Here is an 18,071-nt window from a genome sequence, read left to right as displayed (position 1 = left end):
CCATAGAACCTTTATCTCAGGCTCAGAGCGAAGGGGGTGTATACAGCAGATATTTTCTGGTACCGAAAAAAGACCCATTCTAGATCTGCGACAATTGAACAAAGCGCTTCTGAAACGCAAGTTCAAAATGCTGACAACCAGCAAAATCCTCGCGCACGTGCGCCAGGGAGACTGGTTCATGTCAATAGATCTGAAAGACGCCTATTTCCAAATACAGATTGCGTCACGTCACAGGCGATTCTTGAGATTCGCCTTCGAGGGCCAGGCATATCAATACACAGTCATACCGTTCGGCCTGTCTCCAGCACCCCGTATATTCACGAAGTGCATGGACGCGGCTCTCGCACCCCTGAGGCTTCAGGGCATGCGAATTTTGAACTACTTGGACGACTGGTTGATTCTGGCTCGATCACGATCAGAGCTCATAGAACACAAGACCGCATTACTCGAGCATCTCGAGAATTTGGGTCTCGCAGTCAATTGGGCGAAGAGTTCGCTGTCTCCCGGCCAGAAAATCTCCTTTCTGGGAACAGTGATGGACTCGCTGTCTATGACAGCACGTCTGTCGCCGGAGCGAGGACTGAACATTCAGCGCGCCGTGAAATCCTTCCGCCGCGGCTCTATAGTCCCGCTCAAACGGTTTCAGAAAATGCTGGGCCTCATGGCCTCAGCATCTTCAGTACTTCAGCTGGGCCTGCTTCGCATGCGCCCACTGCAGTTATGGCTGAAAGCACGAATTCCGCCCGGGGCTTGAGCCGCTGGTCTGTTTCGCCTCAGGGTCGACAGGAAATGCGTCTCGGCTCTGAAACCTTGGAAAAAAGCCGACTGGTACCAGTCAGGCGTGAGTCTGGGGACTCCCTCGAGTGTGATGGTGGTGTCCACGGACGCCTCCACCTCGGGATGGGGAGCGCTGCTCGAGGGCAGACCGTTCTTTGGCCAGTGGTCAGAACGGGAGAAGCTCCTACACATAAACTGTCTAGAAATGCTGGCAGTAGACAACGCGCTAAGGCGTTTTTGTCCCCAGATAAAAGGCCGCCACGTCTTAGTCCGGTCGGACAACATGTCAGTGGTGGCGTACATAAATCACCAGGGCGGCGTCAGGTCCCGAAGCCTTTACAGGCTGACGAAACACCTCCTGGACTGGGCTCAGCACTAGGGATGCAACGATTACCGGATTTCACAATTAACCGCGCTTTAAAACGTCACGGTTAATTAATCGTAAAGACTATGCTACACCGAGTGTTCTGCACGGAACGGAACTTTTGTACCAAATGAAAACAAGGTTACACAAGCGGTGCACCAGCTTAATGCCGTGCTCGTCAACCACTATGGCAGAGGGACTAGCAGCGACGCTCTATTTCCACCGAAAAAACGCTTTAAGGGCCTGTTCACAGATCGCGTCTTTTGCGCGCTCAAGTTCGTTATTTCAAATGTAGGCGCGCGGCATGCGCGCTCATAAGGGAAGCGACACGCTCGTTTTTTCCAAGCGCGTGCGCGCCGCATCGAGATAAAAACATCTCTACTTTTCATAATGCCGCAAGCGCACCTTAGGTCAAGTGACAAGAACCAACACAGCAACGACAGACGCCTCCGGAGCGCAACCGCCCTAGCGCTTTGAAAAAAGGAGAACGTGGCGTGCAACTTTCAGCTTTCAGTGCAACGTAAAAAAACAACAACAAAAAACAGCGGAATGTTTTGGTTACGCAAGTCTGTGGAAAACAGAATGTGACGTGCTCTCAAGAGTTTCAGTCAGTGAACATTTAACTTAATATCCTATTGCTTTCTCCTGTAAATGTTAGGCTTTGTAGTTTTAATATTCCCGGTGTAAAACACTAACATAAGATCAGGGCCATGTATACTTCTAGGACTACCAATTAACTGCATTTCAGTTATTAATAACACTGCATGAGAAATGTTCTCAGTTTCTTTCTATAATTTTTACTTAAACTTCAAACAAACAAACCAAAATAATGAGATTATAATAGATGATTTTCTAAAGGCACATTTAAAATTTGGATTAATAATTAAAAAAAGAGTATTAAAATAAGTACAATCATATTGGAGCGGATAACATTTGGACTATATTTGTTTTCTTTTAAAAGAAATACATAGTTAATATTTAGCTTACATTTAATTCAATAGAGCCAAATACTTTGAATAAGGTTTATTCTTATTTTCATTGGGATTTATTATCCCTTTATTTGTTTTTAAGTCAAATACTAACAAGATATTTTTTTCATGTTATCAAGTTTTCTACCTCAGGTTGAAAATAAATTTAGAACAAACTAAACACTTAATCATTTTGTGATCTATTTCAATCAAAGAGCCCTGCAGTCATTGACTTAATTTTTTATTTTTAAAAGAAAAATGCTGGATGTTTACAAAGCACTTCTCTTTAATTCCAAAGGAAGAAATTGATTATCGTTTGTCATTTTATAATTTTGTACTGTGGTGTGGCAAATAACACATTAAAATCTAGTGTTGAGTGTTCATGTGATATTATACATATAGTGTTGTGACATTAATTGATGCATAATAATCGTGATAATCGTTAAATCGTGATTATTTCTCAGACAATAATCGTACTAATAAAATCTGTAATCGTTGTATCCCTACTCAGCACAACCTGCTTTCACTGAAAGCAGCGCATGTGCCTGGTCACCTGAATCTGGGACCAGACAGACTGTCCAGAAACAATGTCCCAGCAGGGGAATGGTCGCTGCACCCGCAGACGATCCAACTGCTGTGGGAGACATTCGGCAGAGCGCAGGTGGACCTGAACCCTGTGTCCCAGGAAAACGCTCACTGTCCGAACTTTTTCTCCAAGAGCAGGGACGCGCTGGCCCACGTATGGCCCCGACGCCCCCTCTATGCTTTTCCCCCCGTCTCGCTCCTGCCTCAAGTGCTGGAACGAATCAGGGAAAATGGATGCCCAGTGCTGCTCGTGGCGCCGCTATGGCATCCTCGCCCGGAGTTATGGTCCCTACATGTGTGGGCCATCAACAGGTACCCGCTAACCTCCCGGAGGGAGTGTTAAACACGATCACGCAGGCTAGGGCCCCGTCTACTAGACGGCTCTACTCCTCGAAATGGTCAGTGTTCTCTACCTGGTGTCAAGCTCAGGGCTTTTCACCCGTAGACTGCGGGGTTACGGAAGTGCTCTCCTTCCTTCAGGAGCTGCTGGATAAGGGTAGAACCCCGTCCACGCTCAAAGTATACGTGGCGTACATAACGGCGTTTGCAAAACCGACGTCTGGCCAGTCACTGGGGAAGAACGACCTCGTTGTGCGATTCCTCAGGGGAGCTCGGAGGCTGAATCCTTCCAGACCTCCCTCAGTCCCTATGTGGGACCTTTCTACGGTTCTGGAAGCCCTGAAAGGTGCCCCATTCGAGCCAATCCATTTGTCAGACATGAAGCACCTGTCTTTCAAAACGGTATTTCTTGTGGCTCTTGCTTCAATGAAGCGCGTGGGGGACTTACAAGCGCTTTCAGTAAGCGCGTCCTGTATTGAGTTTGGGCCTAATGACTCAAAAGTCATACTCAAACCAAGGCACGGGTACGTGCCAAAATCCCTCAACACACCGTTCAGGGCCCAGGTTATTTCCCTGTGCGCCCTCCCGGTGAACAATGAGGAAGCGGATTCTAATCTCCTTTGCCCCGTCAGGGCGCTGAGAGCTTATGTGTCCCGCTCGTCTGTCTTCAGGCAGACCGAGCAGCTCTTTGTTTTGTTTGGCGGACGCTCCAAGGGACTGGCCGCATCAAAACAGAGCCTAACCAGATGGATAGTCGATGCCATAGCGCTGGCTTACACTTCTAAGGGCCTGCAGTGTCCTTTGGGTGTCAGAGCGCACTCCACGAGAGGCGTGGCCTCTTCGTGGGCGTGGTCTAGTGGGATTTCCTTGCATGATATCTGTATGGCGGCGGGCTGGGCCTCGCCGTCTACATTTATAAGGTTCTATAACCTAGAAGTTCCCGCCTTACAGGCCAAGCTGCTGTCGGTCTAGAATTCAGTACTATCTGTCCCGCTGCACCGGCGCAGAATGCTGAGTTTTGATTGAGTATCGCTCACTGATCGATGGAACAGCTCCATGGGTGTTGAATAGCCCGTATTTTTGCCCAGTTCAGGCTGAACCCGTTCACCCTGTCTGCGGGATATACTGTTGACATAACTAGCTCCTATGGGATGCTATTTCGTGGGGAATAGAAAGATGCTGGTAGCCTCTCTTCTCCGACTCTCTGTGAGTCTACGGTGATTATGCACTATATGAGCCCCGGGCTACTGCCCTTGGGACTTTGGTGTCGGATCCCAGTACGCACGGCGTCTTACATTGTGTTCCCCATAGCGTAAGATATTACGCAGTACGAGAGATACTCTCGTAAGAGAACGTACTCGGTTACTAACGTAACCTCGGTTCTCTCTAGAGAGGGAACGAGTACAGCGTATCTTGCCGTGCATACAACAGCGCTGGTTCGCTTCAGCGTTGAAAACCAGTTTGTATCAGCCTGTCGAGCGTATTTATAGGCCAAGGCCACGCCTATTCTGGCGGGACGCGACGAAATGGGCGCGAAGCACCCCCATTGGATGTCACGTCACGCAGGGCCTCTCTCGATAGGCTTGCTGCTGTTGCCGCAGGGCAGCCAATAGGCGCGCGAGCCGTCTTGCCTATGTCTGCACGCTGCCGCACAGCGTTTTACATTAATCAAAATTAAAGGATAATTTTTGGCTTCAATATCTCGTGGAAAAGAGGTTTTCCCCATAGCGTAAGATATTACGCAGTACTCGTTCCCTCTCTAGAGAGAACCGAGGTTACGTTAGTAACCGAGTACGATACACAGGTGGATCCTTCCCTCGCATAATAAGGGGGTGGAGCTAGGAAACGAGGATGCACAACTAAGAAATGAGAAGCACACATGGACTCAATCTACTCCATCTATGTTTTAATCATTATTCTAAATCCGATCCAGATGTAGTCTTCGACAGAAATGCAATTTTCTCTGTTTTTTGCTCTAAAGGCTAAATGTTTCTTTTTTTAATGAAACTTACCCATATTCAAGTGTTGATAAAATGGAAAAAAAAAGTTTTTTTTTTTTTGTTTGTTTAAAAGGAGAGGGTCTGTACTTATGTAATATTACATTTTCAGATATTCATACATCAAAATATTCAGGGGGCTATGAAACTTTTGTGAAAATGATAAAAAAAAAATGCTGGCAGTGGCTGCCAACTTCTTTCAAAAACGCTGGTGGGGAAAGAGTTAACAGTTGACCTTGATTCTTAAATGCATGCAAGAATTAAAATAACACACTGTAAATTAATACAGGCAAAGCTGTAGTTATACTTTTTTTTTAAAATCTCACTGCTAACACTTCAAACAGGATGGAATAGGCAGAGAAAATACAAGCTGTTTTATCTGTAGGATTAGTTGGTAGGAACCAATTGTAGATTGTTGTAAAATGTTATGTAATATCTTTGCTAATTTAAAAGGACTTCAGCGGGACAGATTAAGTAGGAGTCTTGCCTGGAGGGAACAATCATTTAATACCACACGTTTAATGTATTAGGATTACAACACATAATTGCATACTGGAACTACTGTACTTTAACATGGTAAATATGATCTGTAAGTTTTGTAGTGCAATATATTTCTACAACAGTTTCTAAAGTTTATTTGTATTAAATTAATATATATATATATATATATATATATATATATATATATATAGAGAGAGAGAGAGAGAGAGAGAGAGAGAGAGAGAGAGAGAGAGAGAGAGAGAGAGAGAGAGAGAGAGAGAGAGAGAGAGAGAGAGAATTTCACTGAAAGTCACCACCCAAAAAAAATGTATACAGTATTGTTACATCCTAAACATTTACATATTGACATTAATTCAAGGAAATATCGCTAAATAACAACAATGCACCTTGTAAGTATAGAGAAGAGAAAGTAAAGAGAAGAGAAAACCATGCCTCGAAAAAATATAGGATTAAACGATAGCATGGTTAAATAAAATCACCTTTTAAAACATTATTTACTATACACAGCATCACGGTAATATTTGATTTCCAGTCAAAATAAACTTTGAAATAAAGATTTTTTTTATCATTCAACAATATTCCTTTAAAACAGGTTTATGAGACAGAAATGTCAAAAACAACAAAATGCAATGCATATTCTTCTATATATATTCGTATCATTAAGCTCCCTTACAGTGATTTGAATATATAGTATATATGGTTTCACTCTGCCACCTTGATGTCAAAAGCTACAACTCCATGAAGAGAAAACCCAAGGTAGAAGCTCACATTCTCATTTGAACTTGGCAAAGAGGCAGTAAAAAGTGGAATGACTCTGATGTTTCTTTGATCAGATACCCGAACAAACAGATTTCCATTGTCGGTGTATCCAGTTACCCGTTTAAGCACTTTTACAACGTCTGGGTTAGTCCACACTTCACCGCCTTGCCACTTGAGGCGTCTCTCACTGAGGGTACCCTTGCAGAATTTTTCAATTGTGGTCTTGTGCACAATTTTATTTAGACCCCTTGCTTTTCCAAGGTAGAAGTGAGTGAAAATCCTTCCTTTTCTTGAGGCAGCAGATTTAATCTCAGAATATCTGTGAAGTGCTTTTATTGCATTCATGGCAACGTCGCTTCCTGGATTGGAGTCCTCAGGCCAAAATAACAGTGAAAGGAGCAAATATGTAGTATCTGGTAAGTCAGTTCTCTTTTCACTGCAAAACCGCCTACTGAGATCTTGAAGTTCTTCAATGCTAAGAATTTTTCCAGAGCCAGGTGAAGCACAGGAGAGCGCTATCTGACAGAAGATGAAGTTTATGAGCTCCGTCTGGTCAAGATCCTTTTTCAGGTTAGCTGGAAAAAGGCTAATTATTTCCTCAAGTTTTGCTCCAGCTCTCTGTTTCTTGTTATCAGAGAGCAGGTAAAGAATTGTTGTAATGTTACCACCACCGAGTTGGAAAGATTTCATTTGTCTCATTAATGGGGTAACTGTGTTTGTTGCAGAAGCCTCAATGTCAACAAAGAACAACTTGGCATACACAGCACTTTTCCTGAGGAGCCATCTTCTTGGATTATTTACCGTTTCCGGCTCTCCTTCATCCAACTCCTCCTCATCCTCAGAACTGTAATTCTGAAAGCGGGCAAGATCCTCAGAAATACATTCCAGGGCATTTCTAATGCTGTTTTTCATTCCTTTTAAAAGGCCATGAAACTTCTGCCAAGTTTTCTGTACTTCCTTTGGTATGTAGTCAGTAAGCAGGTAATTCATCAACTCCCTCTTTCCGTCTTTGGTAGAAAAAATATCTACATATGACAGGAGCTCAAGCAATCGACATCCAATATCAACTTCTCCAAAATAAGAATTATTCAAGCAGACAGTCTGTGACTGGGGGCATTTTTCAGATTCTCTAAAAGTAGTGATTCCTTTCAGAGCAGTATCAATGATATCAGTGACATCCTCTGGTTGAATAGGATCTTTCATTTTGTATATGGCATCATGTTTTCCATAGAACCACTTTTTGTATACTTGTCCCAGTGTGTCAAGTATATATGTGTGCTGTGGGAGACGAGACTTGGCTCTTTTAGCCCAAATCTCCGCTTCCTCAAAACTTTTGTTTTCATAAAGCAGTCGTGCAAGCTGTTGAGCAACAAATGCATCCTCATCAAAACGAGTGTAAGCCACCTTTAAAAGGTCAATGGCTTTCTCCAGATCTTCCGTCTCGCTAACATGCTCTATTAAAGGAGAAAACCAACTGTCATTTGGATCTCCCTTGCTTTTTTTGGACCGTTTGATAAACAGATCTCTGATAAACTTTCGAAATTCATCTCTTCCAAATCTGTGGTCGAACAGCACTTTGTCCTTAAGGAGACTCATTGCTATTTCACTTTGGCTCTGATAGCTGGAGAGCTGCTTCAGAATCTCCTTAGCTATCAAATTGTGAATTATTCTCACAGAGAAGATGTGTGTCTCACTAGATTTCAGCTGTATGAAAAAAAACCTGGCTTGCTCACTTAAGGAATTTTCAAATGTTTGGTGTCGAACTTCATCAGCCCATGTGGACTCTGGACATTCGACCATTTGATCCGATTTGTCCATGTGAATTCCTAAACCTAGGAATGCCTCACAGTGTGATACAGACAGGTAAGAATTCTCAATATGGCTGTTCAGTAGTGCCACAAATTTGATCAACTGTGTCTGAAGAGATGAATGATCAATTTCCTTAACACATTTCTTAACACAGTCTGTGACATAAGATTGTTCAAACTCTTTACTCATGAGCACCAAAGTGAGTATAAATTCTGCTTCAAACTTTAGCTTCAGACTCTCTGCTTTCTTTGAGAAGAGCTTCTTCTCTGCTGGGGACAGTTTGTGTGTAACTGCGACTGTGCGTAAAGGCAGCGTTTTACACATTCTTTCTGGATCAAGTGACCTTTTGCAGCAGAGAATGATGAAACACAGTTTTGATGAACTTATTTTCATTGTTGTGACTGCATTGCTTAATTCTCGTCTGAGGTCATCCTGATAGTTTACATTGCAATCCTCCAGCAACAGAAGCACAGGTAAACAGGTGTTCTTGTCAACCTCCTCGTAATTCCAAAGTTGTACAGCATGCTCACAGACAGTTGCAGCCTGGTACAATTGCTTAACAACAGCACATCGCACTTTTTTCCTCCAGTTCCAGAGGATCTGCCGTGCCACTGTGCTTCCGCCACTACCAGGTTGATGATATATGTTGATATTTTCAATGGAGCGTTTTAATGAGTCGGTCTGCTCAAGGTCTTCCAACATTTTGTTAATTTCTGCGTATGCATCACGTTTGATGACTTCCCCACATTGATTTCTGTCAGCCAGCCACAAATTCAACCAGTCAATTTTCCCTCCTTGATAGAAGTATCGTTCAATTTTTTGTATTTGCTCTTGTTCCATGACATTTACATTTGTTTCATCACACTGGTCAACACGGACTACTTCTAAGGAGAGCATACTATCTTCATCCACAGGTTTTAAAAAGCATACTCCATTGTTTGACACGGGCAAATGCCTCGTGGCCTGAACACTGGTGAGCTGAATGCTTTGAACTGTGGCATCTACATGACTCATTGGCATACCAACAATACTGATTTGTTCAAGCACATCCGTCGAGCAAGACACTTGGGCAAGGCTTGACCACTTCTTGTAATTCTCCCTTGATTCTGAGATTATGACTATGTCCTCATGGCCACTCATTTCTGCATAGAATTCATGAAATGTGTCAACAAGGGGTTGTTCAAAGTCAGACGTGAGAATGAAAAGCACCACAAATGATCTTTTAGGGAGAATCTCATTGCAGATCACAGATATAGCTCTTTTCAACAGTTTTTTCTTGTTTTTGATCCAGGTTTTTTCATCACATGGACACTCATCTCCAATGTAATCATTTCGACCATTGCAGAATATCCAGCTTGTTCTGTCGTAGAGCTGTAACTTCTTGACTAAGTCAGCAGTGTTCTCCCTATGATCATAATCACGCAGGAAGTGCAGATTTACGGCATGGTGCTCTTGGTAATTGTGACAAAGTCCAGATAATTTTGAGTCAGGGTCATAATCAAAAACACAGAAGATATTCATGTGGGCAAGGAACTTGATGTTTTGTAGGTTTTCTTGGTCAAATCTATTTGAAACAATAATGTAACGCAATGTTTTGTCCATGTATTTCTTCCCATGTGTCAGAAGGACTAAGAGTTTTCTTCCTAAGTCCTCTTTAAAATGAGCCTGTATCTGATTCTGGTTGTTTTCTTCCCATTCTCTTTTTTGGTCAATGTCTTTGAGAGCTTGAATGAAACTGACAAGTTCATCTTCAGTAACACGTGGTGTATTAGGTCCAACTCTTTGATAATAAGCTTTTTGCTCATATTCAACTTTATTTGCTTTCTCGTTGAACTTTGGAATACGGGCACCATACAGTTTTTCCCTCACAACGTTCACTATGGGAACTACATCAACTTCTACAATCCAGTTTTGGGCCTGACCATCTTTGTCAATTACTGGTATGAATTTTGGAGGCTTGATACATTTTCTGGCATCAGAGTGCTGTGTTGGAAAACAATTTTCAATGTAGTCTAAAGCATCTTCAAAGACCTCTTTGTCTTCAATGGGAATTCCAATTATCTCTCCATGTTTGTATGATGTTTTTGTCTTGTCCATGACCCCAAAGTGGATTGTGCCATTTGCACGCATATTCATGCACGCACATGCAAATCGAATGACTTCCCTGGCAAATTTGATTTTTAGCTTTCTTGGTTCTAATTTACAGGCAATTTCCAGTGATTTATACTCATGACATGGAGTGATCAGATTGTCTATTCCTGTCTCTGGTGGGAGTACGGCATGTTTTATGTAGCTGAAGTGTTCGTCATTATCATTAAATTTCCGAAATCTACTCTGTGGCAAACACACGGTTGATTCAAGAATATCACACGTAGAAAAGTTTTGTTCAGGACTAATGACATCACTGGAAGACACAATTTCATCTTTTTCTTCCTCTTTGCATTCTCTGACAAAACCAGGTTTCTTTTTATTTGTTTTTGACTTGTCTGGTTGTAAAAGTTCATCTCTTTTACTCAGCAAAAGCTGTATTTGGCCACCTCCAAAATCAAGTTCTTTTAAGTATGATTTTGTAACATTTAGAAGAACAGGTCCTGTTACCTCTTCTTTCTCAAGTTTCTGTGTGTGCTCTGGTTTAATCCCAATTGTCTTTGACCATGCGCTGACGTGCTGTTCATTCCAGTCCGAGCATGGTATAGAACTATAGTCTAAAAAGAGCAAATTATTGGACATTTATAAAAAGGGCATGTCAATACCAAATAAGTTGAGAAAAATAATGATGTCCCATTTATCCACAAATTCACATTTTGAAAGGTCCATCTCTAAATAATTGAATAATCTTCATAAATTATGTATGAATTAAAAAAAACTGGCTCTAAGCTGTCAGGGTTTTGTTTAGTTTCATTTTGTTTTGGTTACATATTCTCTGTTCCCGTTTTGCTTGTGTTCCTGATCATTTTTAGTCTCCCTGGTAGTTAATAGAAGCTATTCATTGATGTCACATTCCCGCCAGAACACTCCCCCCTCTGCTGGACTGAGTGGCAAAAGAGCTGCTGCATGACTGGAATTAATAGAGGAAACTGCAAAAACACAAGTAAAACAAATGATTATCCGTTTAAACTAAAGGTTAGACTCGATATAGTGTTCCTTACAACTTACCAAAGATCCAGTGATCCATGGATATTGAAATGCTGCCAGGAATCGCATTTCCTGACATTTATATGTGCCTGATTTCGACCGCCGGGAAATACATAAAGCAAATTTGAATTTATTTGAAAATATATATGAATTTACGTATATATATTCATATCGTCCAGCCCTAAAACTTGTACAGTGCTTTTGTCAGTGTTGCTGCCGCTCAGTCTTTTTGCCACTCAGTGGGCGTGACCGCAGTCACTCAAGCAAACAGTGATGTCACACGCATACCCTCTAGTAGTTCCTGCACCTGTTCTGTTTAACCTTGATTATTACCCCCCTGTGTATTTAAATCCTGAGTTCTTTCTGTTCATTGTCCCATATCGTTTTCATCTTTAGTTTACATGGAATCTTTCTATTATTATTTTTCCTATGATTCCTAATTGCATTAGTGAATAAGACTGCCTTTGTTATGGATACCCATCTTGTCTTCATTGTGCGTTTAGTACTGCCACCAAGCATGAAATAAGCAGGGAAATGTACATGTAATTTAAAATGATAAAAAAAAATATTCCATTTAAAAGAACAATATTGAATTGTACACTGAACTGAAACTACAGAATATACTCTATGGTTCTAAATTGAAAATAATTAGCTTATCTAAGGACTTCTTAAAATTCTTAATACTCACCCATTCTGTGAGGAATATTCAAGGAGCATGTTTCAAAGATTTTGTGCCATCATTGCTGAAACAAAGAAGAAACATAATAATCATATTTACTATATTTGAGCTATATCTATTTGAATTGTGTAACACTGATTAAAACACATAGGCTAACAAATGAATGTTAATAGTCGAATAGTATAAGATATCACAAAGGAAAAAATGATCAAATGATAATTGCTTTATATAATAACAAAGGGAACAAACCTGAGATCCTTTTTGCTTTGAAAAGCCTTAGTTGAACAAGATGTGTCTACAGAATTTGACGCAGCAAAGTCAGCTTTCTGTGTTACCTGTGGGAGTGGACTGACTGAAAACAAACAGCATTTTGATAAGTTGTGAACATGCATTGTATAAGATTACTTGATATATCTTGGAGGTTTACTATATGAACATATCACTGATGTGGTAAAGAACATCCTTAATGATTTTATTAACAAATGGACATCACTTTGCATTTACACAAATATCACAATCAATAGCCTGCAATCGATATAGACTATTATTTCACGTTCTAGGCTTATCACAATAGCATTCAGATCTGCATTCAATGTCTCCAATCCTACAAAATAAATAAATAAATAAAGTACTCTAAGAATTCATTTCAGTGATTCAAAAGACCTAGACTGAAAGAAACCGATGAGCATGAAAACAAATTCAAGGAGGCAGATATTACTTTAATGAGAAAAAAAATGACAGATACTATAGGTTAATACAGCGGATGTATCTTCCGCGTAGCCTATCTGAATACGGGAAGACAATTTAGCGAGCTGAACACAAAATATAATGTCAGACATTTAAATTAAAACCAAACACTTACTTGAATCACAAATTTCATTAACTTCGACAACTTTGCTAACATTATGTATTGGGTGCAGGGAAAATAAGTTGTAGGCCTACGCACTACTATTTACAAGCTACCACAATATTATAAGCCAATCTAAATCTTTTTACATTTGTTCAAATACACAATAGACATTTTACGAGCCTGAGGCAAATTCAAAACGTTATTCAAACAGTGATACAACTTGCATACGACCCTTGTCTGGTTCACTCACAAGGAAAGCACAAAACAACATACTCACACACACGGATGCACGCGGTTGAGCAGTTCATCTCTCTGCAGGTGAATAGAAGAACTGAAACCATCAGAACACATTCCCAGGAAACGCCCTGTCATTTTTTATTTTCTTAAAGGGATAGTTCACCCAAAAATGAAAATTCTGTCAGTATTTACTCACCCTCATGTTGTTCCAACCCCGTAAGACCTTCGTTCATCTTCGGAACACGAATTAAGATATTTTTGATGAAATCTGAGAGCTGGATCACTCCTCATTAGGCTTCTTCAGGGATTGAACTTGCAGGCCCCGAAAAGTTATTAAAGACATCGTTAAAATAGTCCAAGTGACTACAATGGCTCAATCTTAAGGTTATCAAACGACGAGAATACTTTTTGTGCGCAAAAAAAAAAAATAACGACTTTATTTCAACTATTCATTTCCTTCTCTGTAGGCCTCGAGTCAGTTCACTAGTTTAACAATACGCTTCATTTGTTGTATGTCACACCCATCACCCACATGACCAGCGTCTTTCAATAGTGAGCCTAAGTGTGACGTAGCTCTACGCTATTACACTACGTTAACTGACTAGAGGCCCATAGAAAAGGAAATGAATAGTTTAAATAAAGTCGTTATTTTTGTTTGTTTTTGCGCACAAAAAGTATTCTCGTCGTTTGATAAACTTAGGATTGAGCCACTGTAGTCACTTGGACTATTTTAACGATGTCTTTAATAACTTTTCGAGGCCGGCAAGTTCAATCCCTGAAAAATATGGACTAGTATGGAGGAGTGATCCAGCTCTCAGATTTCATCAAAAATATCTTAATTCGTGTTCCGAAGATGAACGAAGGTCTTACGGGGTTGGAACAACATGAGGGTAAAATTTGTAAATACTGTCATTTTTGGGTGAACTATCCCTTTAAGTTTCATTTCACAAGCCGGGCATCTTTTTTTAAATAGACGGGCTTTTTCCTTTTACCAAATTTCCCATATATTTACAATTTACAGTTTGTTATTTTTCCCGGGAAACTCCCGTAATTTGCATGGCCCAAACTCCTTTATGAATAATCGGACCAATATGTTTTTCTAATGTTGACCAGTTGCCAGATCGTATTAAATGCATTATATTCACACAATCCAGACCATTTACAATATCAACCCGTTTGTCACCTCAACCTGGCAACCCAACACACGACGTAACAGTTACGTATTTTTGTTAGCTGGGAACCTATAACCCAGTTGCGCAGTCGCGGAAAGTTTAACCCGAAAGCGAGCCGATACACATGATGGCATGTGACTTTTAGGGCAATGTTGCTGTGCAACATTTTACCATTGAGATTGGGCAACATAATTTCTATCCCTACAAGTCATTATGTCCCAAACTGGACATTTGACCTCATCACATGCTTAAAAAAAACGAACATTTATTTACAAATAAAAAATATAAAGAAATATTTATAAATTAAGTTATGTTTTTATTTATGGGTATTGCAATGTAAATAATACAATTAACACGTGCAGTACACTTAACAGCATGAGCCTAAACAATGAAGGGTAGGCTAGACTAGAGCACACATGCAAGGTGGAACGAACACGCGCGCACACACATAGAGAAACGTGTGTGTTCACTCTTCACTCTTGTTCATATTATTGCTTTTTTGTTATTGGTTTTTACTTTTTAAAATGAATTTCTTATTCTAAAGTTTTTTTTCTTCTTTTTTTGCATTTGGATTATTGAAGTGAATAATATGTGATTACAATCAAGTCTTGTCTTTTAGTGGCAATTTATGTGGCATTTCAAAATACCTCAAACAACAACAAAAAATCTAAACTTTGACAAAAATACTGATTTCATGTATTTTATAATGTTAAATATATACTTTCACAAAATATTCAACACAAAAGCTGTTATGAGAGCAGTTAGCCACATCCAGAAAAATGAATGGATCTCTATCTCTTTTACTGTCTATGATCTCTATGGGCCTCTGCTATGGTTACCCCTATTTTTCTAAAACTATATTCCCTACAGTTCTTTCCTCTAACCAGCAGATGGCAGAATCCTGCTTCTACCACATAGAGATCAATATTCAGAAACAATTCATACAGGTCCTTCTAAAAAAAATAGCATATTGTGATAGTTCATTATTTTCCATAATGTAATGATAAAAATTAATCTTTCATATATTTTAGATTCATTGCACACCAACTGAAATATTTCAGGTCTTTTATTGTTTTAATACTGATGATTTTGGCATACAGCTCATGAAAACCCAAAATTCCTATCTCAAAAAATTAGCATATCATGAAAAGGGTCTCTAAACGAGCTATTAACCTAATCTTCTGAATCAACTAATTAACTCTAAACACCTGCAAAAGATTCCTGAGGCTTTTAAAAACTCCCAGCCTGTTTCATTACTCAAAACCGCAATCATGGGTAAGACTGCCGACCTGACTGCTGTCCAGAAGGCCATCATTGACACCCTCAAGCAAGAGGGTAAGACACAGAAAGAAATTTCTGAACAAATAGGCTGTTCCCAGAGTGCTGTATCAAGGCACCTCAGTGGGAAGTCTGTGGGAAGGAAAAAGTGTGGCAAAAAACGCTGCACAACGATAAGAGGTGACCGGACCCTGAGGAAGATTGTGGAGAAGGACCGATTCCAGACCTTGGGGACCTGCGGAAGCAGTGGACTGAGTCTGGAGTAGAAACATCCAGAGCCACCGTGCACAGGCGTGTGCAGGAAATGGGCTACAGGTGCCGCATTCCCCAGGTCAAGCCACTTTTGAACCAGAAACAGCGGCAGAAGCGCCTGACCTGGGCTACAGAGAAGCAGCACTGGACTGTTGCTCAGTGGTCCAAAGTACTTTTTTCGGATGAAAGCAAATTTTGCATGTCATTCGGAAATCAAGGTGCCAGAGTCTGGAGGAAGACTGGGGAGAAGGAAATGCCAAAATGCCTGAAGTCCAGTGTCAAGTAACCACAGTCAGTGATGGTCTGGGGTGCCATGTCAGCTGCTGGTGTTGGTCCACTGCGTTTTATCAAGGGCAGGGTCAATGCAGCTAGCTATCAGGAGATTTTGGAGCACTTCATGCTTCCATCTGCTGAAAAGCTTTATGGAGATGAAGATTTCATTTTTCAGCACGACCTGGCACTTGCTCACAGTGCCAAAACCACTGGTAAATGGTTTACTGACCATGGTATTACTGTGCTCAATTGGCCTGCCAACTCTCCTGACCTGGACCCCATAGAGAATCTGTGGGATATTGTGAAGAGAAAGTTGAGAGACGCAAGACCCAACACTCTGGATGAGCTTAAGGCCGCTATCGAAGCATCCTGGCCTCCATAACACCTCAGCAGTGCCACAGGATGATTGCCTCCATGCCACGCCGCATTGAAGCAGTCATTTCTGCAAAAGCATTCCCGACCAAGTATTGAGTGCATAACTGAACATAATTATTTGAAGGTTGACTTTTTTGTATTAGAAAAACACTTCTTTTATTGGTCGGATGAAATATGCTAATTCTTTGAGATAGAAATTTTGGGTTTTCATGAGCTGAATGCCAAAATCATCAGTATTAAAACAATAAAAGACCTGAAATATTTCAGTTGGTGTGCAATGAATCTAAAATATATGAAAGTTTAATTTTTATCATTACATTATGGAAAATATATACAATATGCTAATTTTTTGAGAAGGACTGTATTTAATTTTGACCATCATTAAAATGTTTTATTTTCTTCATAAAAATTTTATATTTCATATGCATGCTAATGGTGAGGAATTTTGCAGTAAACAGGTAAAAAAAAAAAAAAAAAAGTACATCATATCCACCAAAACACTGTATAAATGTGGAAAAGAAAATGAGAAGTAAAAGAAAAAATATATATAATTTGCATTATTAAAATGTATACATTTCTTTTGTACAATCACTCTAATGTTTGGGGTCATATTAATATATGCATATTAAAATACACATAAATGTAATTAAATCTCCATTTGAATATCTATCATTTTGTGTATATGCTTAAACAGGTTCATGTGTATGAAAGAAACAATAGCATATTCAGTACAATAAACAAAAGCATAATCTTCAGACGTTTAAGGGGTGTTGCATGGGGGGGGGGGGGAAATAAAGCATGTACAAAATCTTAGAAGGAAAGAGACTCATACATGACTTTATATAATTCACAAAGGTATTGATTATCTTTGGATAAGTATTTTATGGATGATAAATAATTTTTACATTTCTTTTTTTTAAAACAAGTTAAAGAGTGTTTATTGTAATTTCCCTAGAGTTTGTTACTTTGTTTATTTCGGTTCTTTTATATCATTTTAATAAACCTTATTTACACTTGAATCCAACCCTCCCTCGTCTAGTTCCCCCCACGTTACACATACATGTATGCATTTAAAGGAAAACCTTTGAACAGTTTTAATTGTTTTTTGATAATTGAGTGATAATTAGAGAGCGTGGGCAAATTCATGGTATACATTTTTTGACTTGGGCTTACACTTTGACTTAGGGTGGCCATACGTCCGGATTTTGGCCGGACAGTCCGGATTTTAAGCCCCCTGTTCGGCGTCCGGCGCAGCCTTAAGTCGGACACTCATTTGTCCTCCTTTTTGGAGTTGCGCTGAATTGTTTAAAAAAAAAAAACCTATAAAAATCCCGCATATTGATAGCGGCTCCCTGATGCCCGTAAATTAGTTAAAATCTCCAGGAATCTCGAGCTCGCGAGTTCCAAACCGTGTAGCGCGCGCACGACAAAGAGGGAGAGACCTTGCGTGTGTGTGCAATTGTGCGTGTGTGCCTTAGGAAGGCCTTATGGAAATGGCCACCCTACTTTGACTTGCAGTAAATAAGATTTACCCCAAAGCCTTCAGCATCTTTTAGCTACGCCTCACCATAGGGACTCTCAACTTAACATTACACGAATCAGGACAAGATTGCCTTCCTCGTTACGAAGATAAAACCATGAAGTAGGCTACCACTACTGAAAATAGATTTGTCTTGTGAAACTGTAAAACAAGAGGTTTAAACATTCTATTGAACGGTTAA

The 18,071-nt window shown here is 40.2% G+C and overlaps 1 protein-coding gene across 1 annotated transcript; it reads right to left on the bottom strand.

Moving 5' to 3' along the window:
• Positions 1-5,705: 5,705 nt before the first annotated feature.
• Positions 5,706-13,105, bottom strand: LOC143721735 (sterile alpha motif domain-containing protein 9-like). The gene is made up of 4 exons (XM_077212469.1): positions 13,041-13,105; positions 12,163-12,265; positions 11,923-11,977; positions 5,706-10,804 (listed from the first exon to the last, which is right to left on the bottom strand). Exons 3-4 carry the CDS (start codon positions 11,924-11,926, stop codon positions 6,234-6,236), a joined length of 4,575 nt encoding a protein of 1,524 aa, XP_077068584.1. The 5' UTR covers positions 11,927-11,977; positions 12,163-12,265; positions 13,041-13,105; the 3' UTR covers positions 5,706-6,233.
• Positions 13,106-18,071: the final 4,966 nt, after the last annotated feature.

Source organism: Siphateles boraxobius, unplaced genomic scaffold (genome assembly GCF_051911475.1).
Source record: "Siphateles boraxobius isolate OS27281-9 unplaced genomic scaffold, OSU_SipBor_1 66, whole genome shotgun sequence".
NCBI lineage: Eukaryota > Metazoa > Chordata > Actinopteri > Cypriniformes > Leuciscidae > Siphateles > Siphateles boraxobius.
The sequence above is the reverse complement of the archived record's forward strand: the minus strand, read 5'-3'. Positions and strand labels throughout refer to the sequence as shown.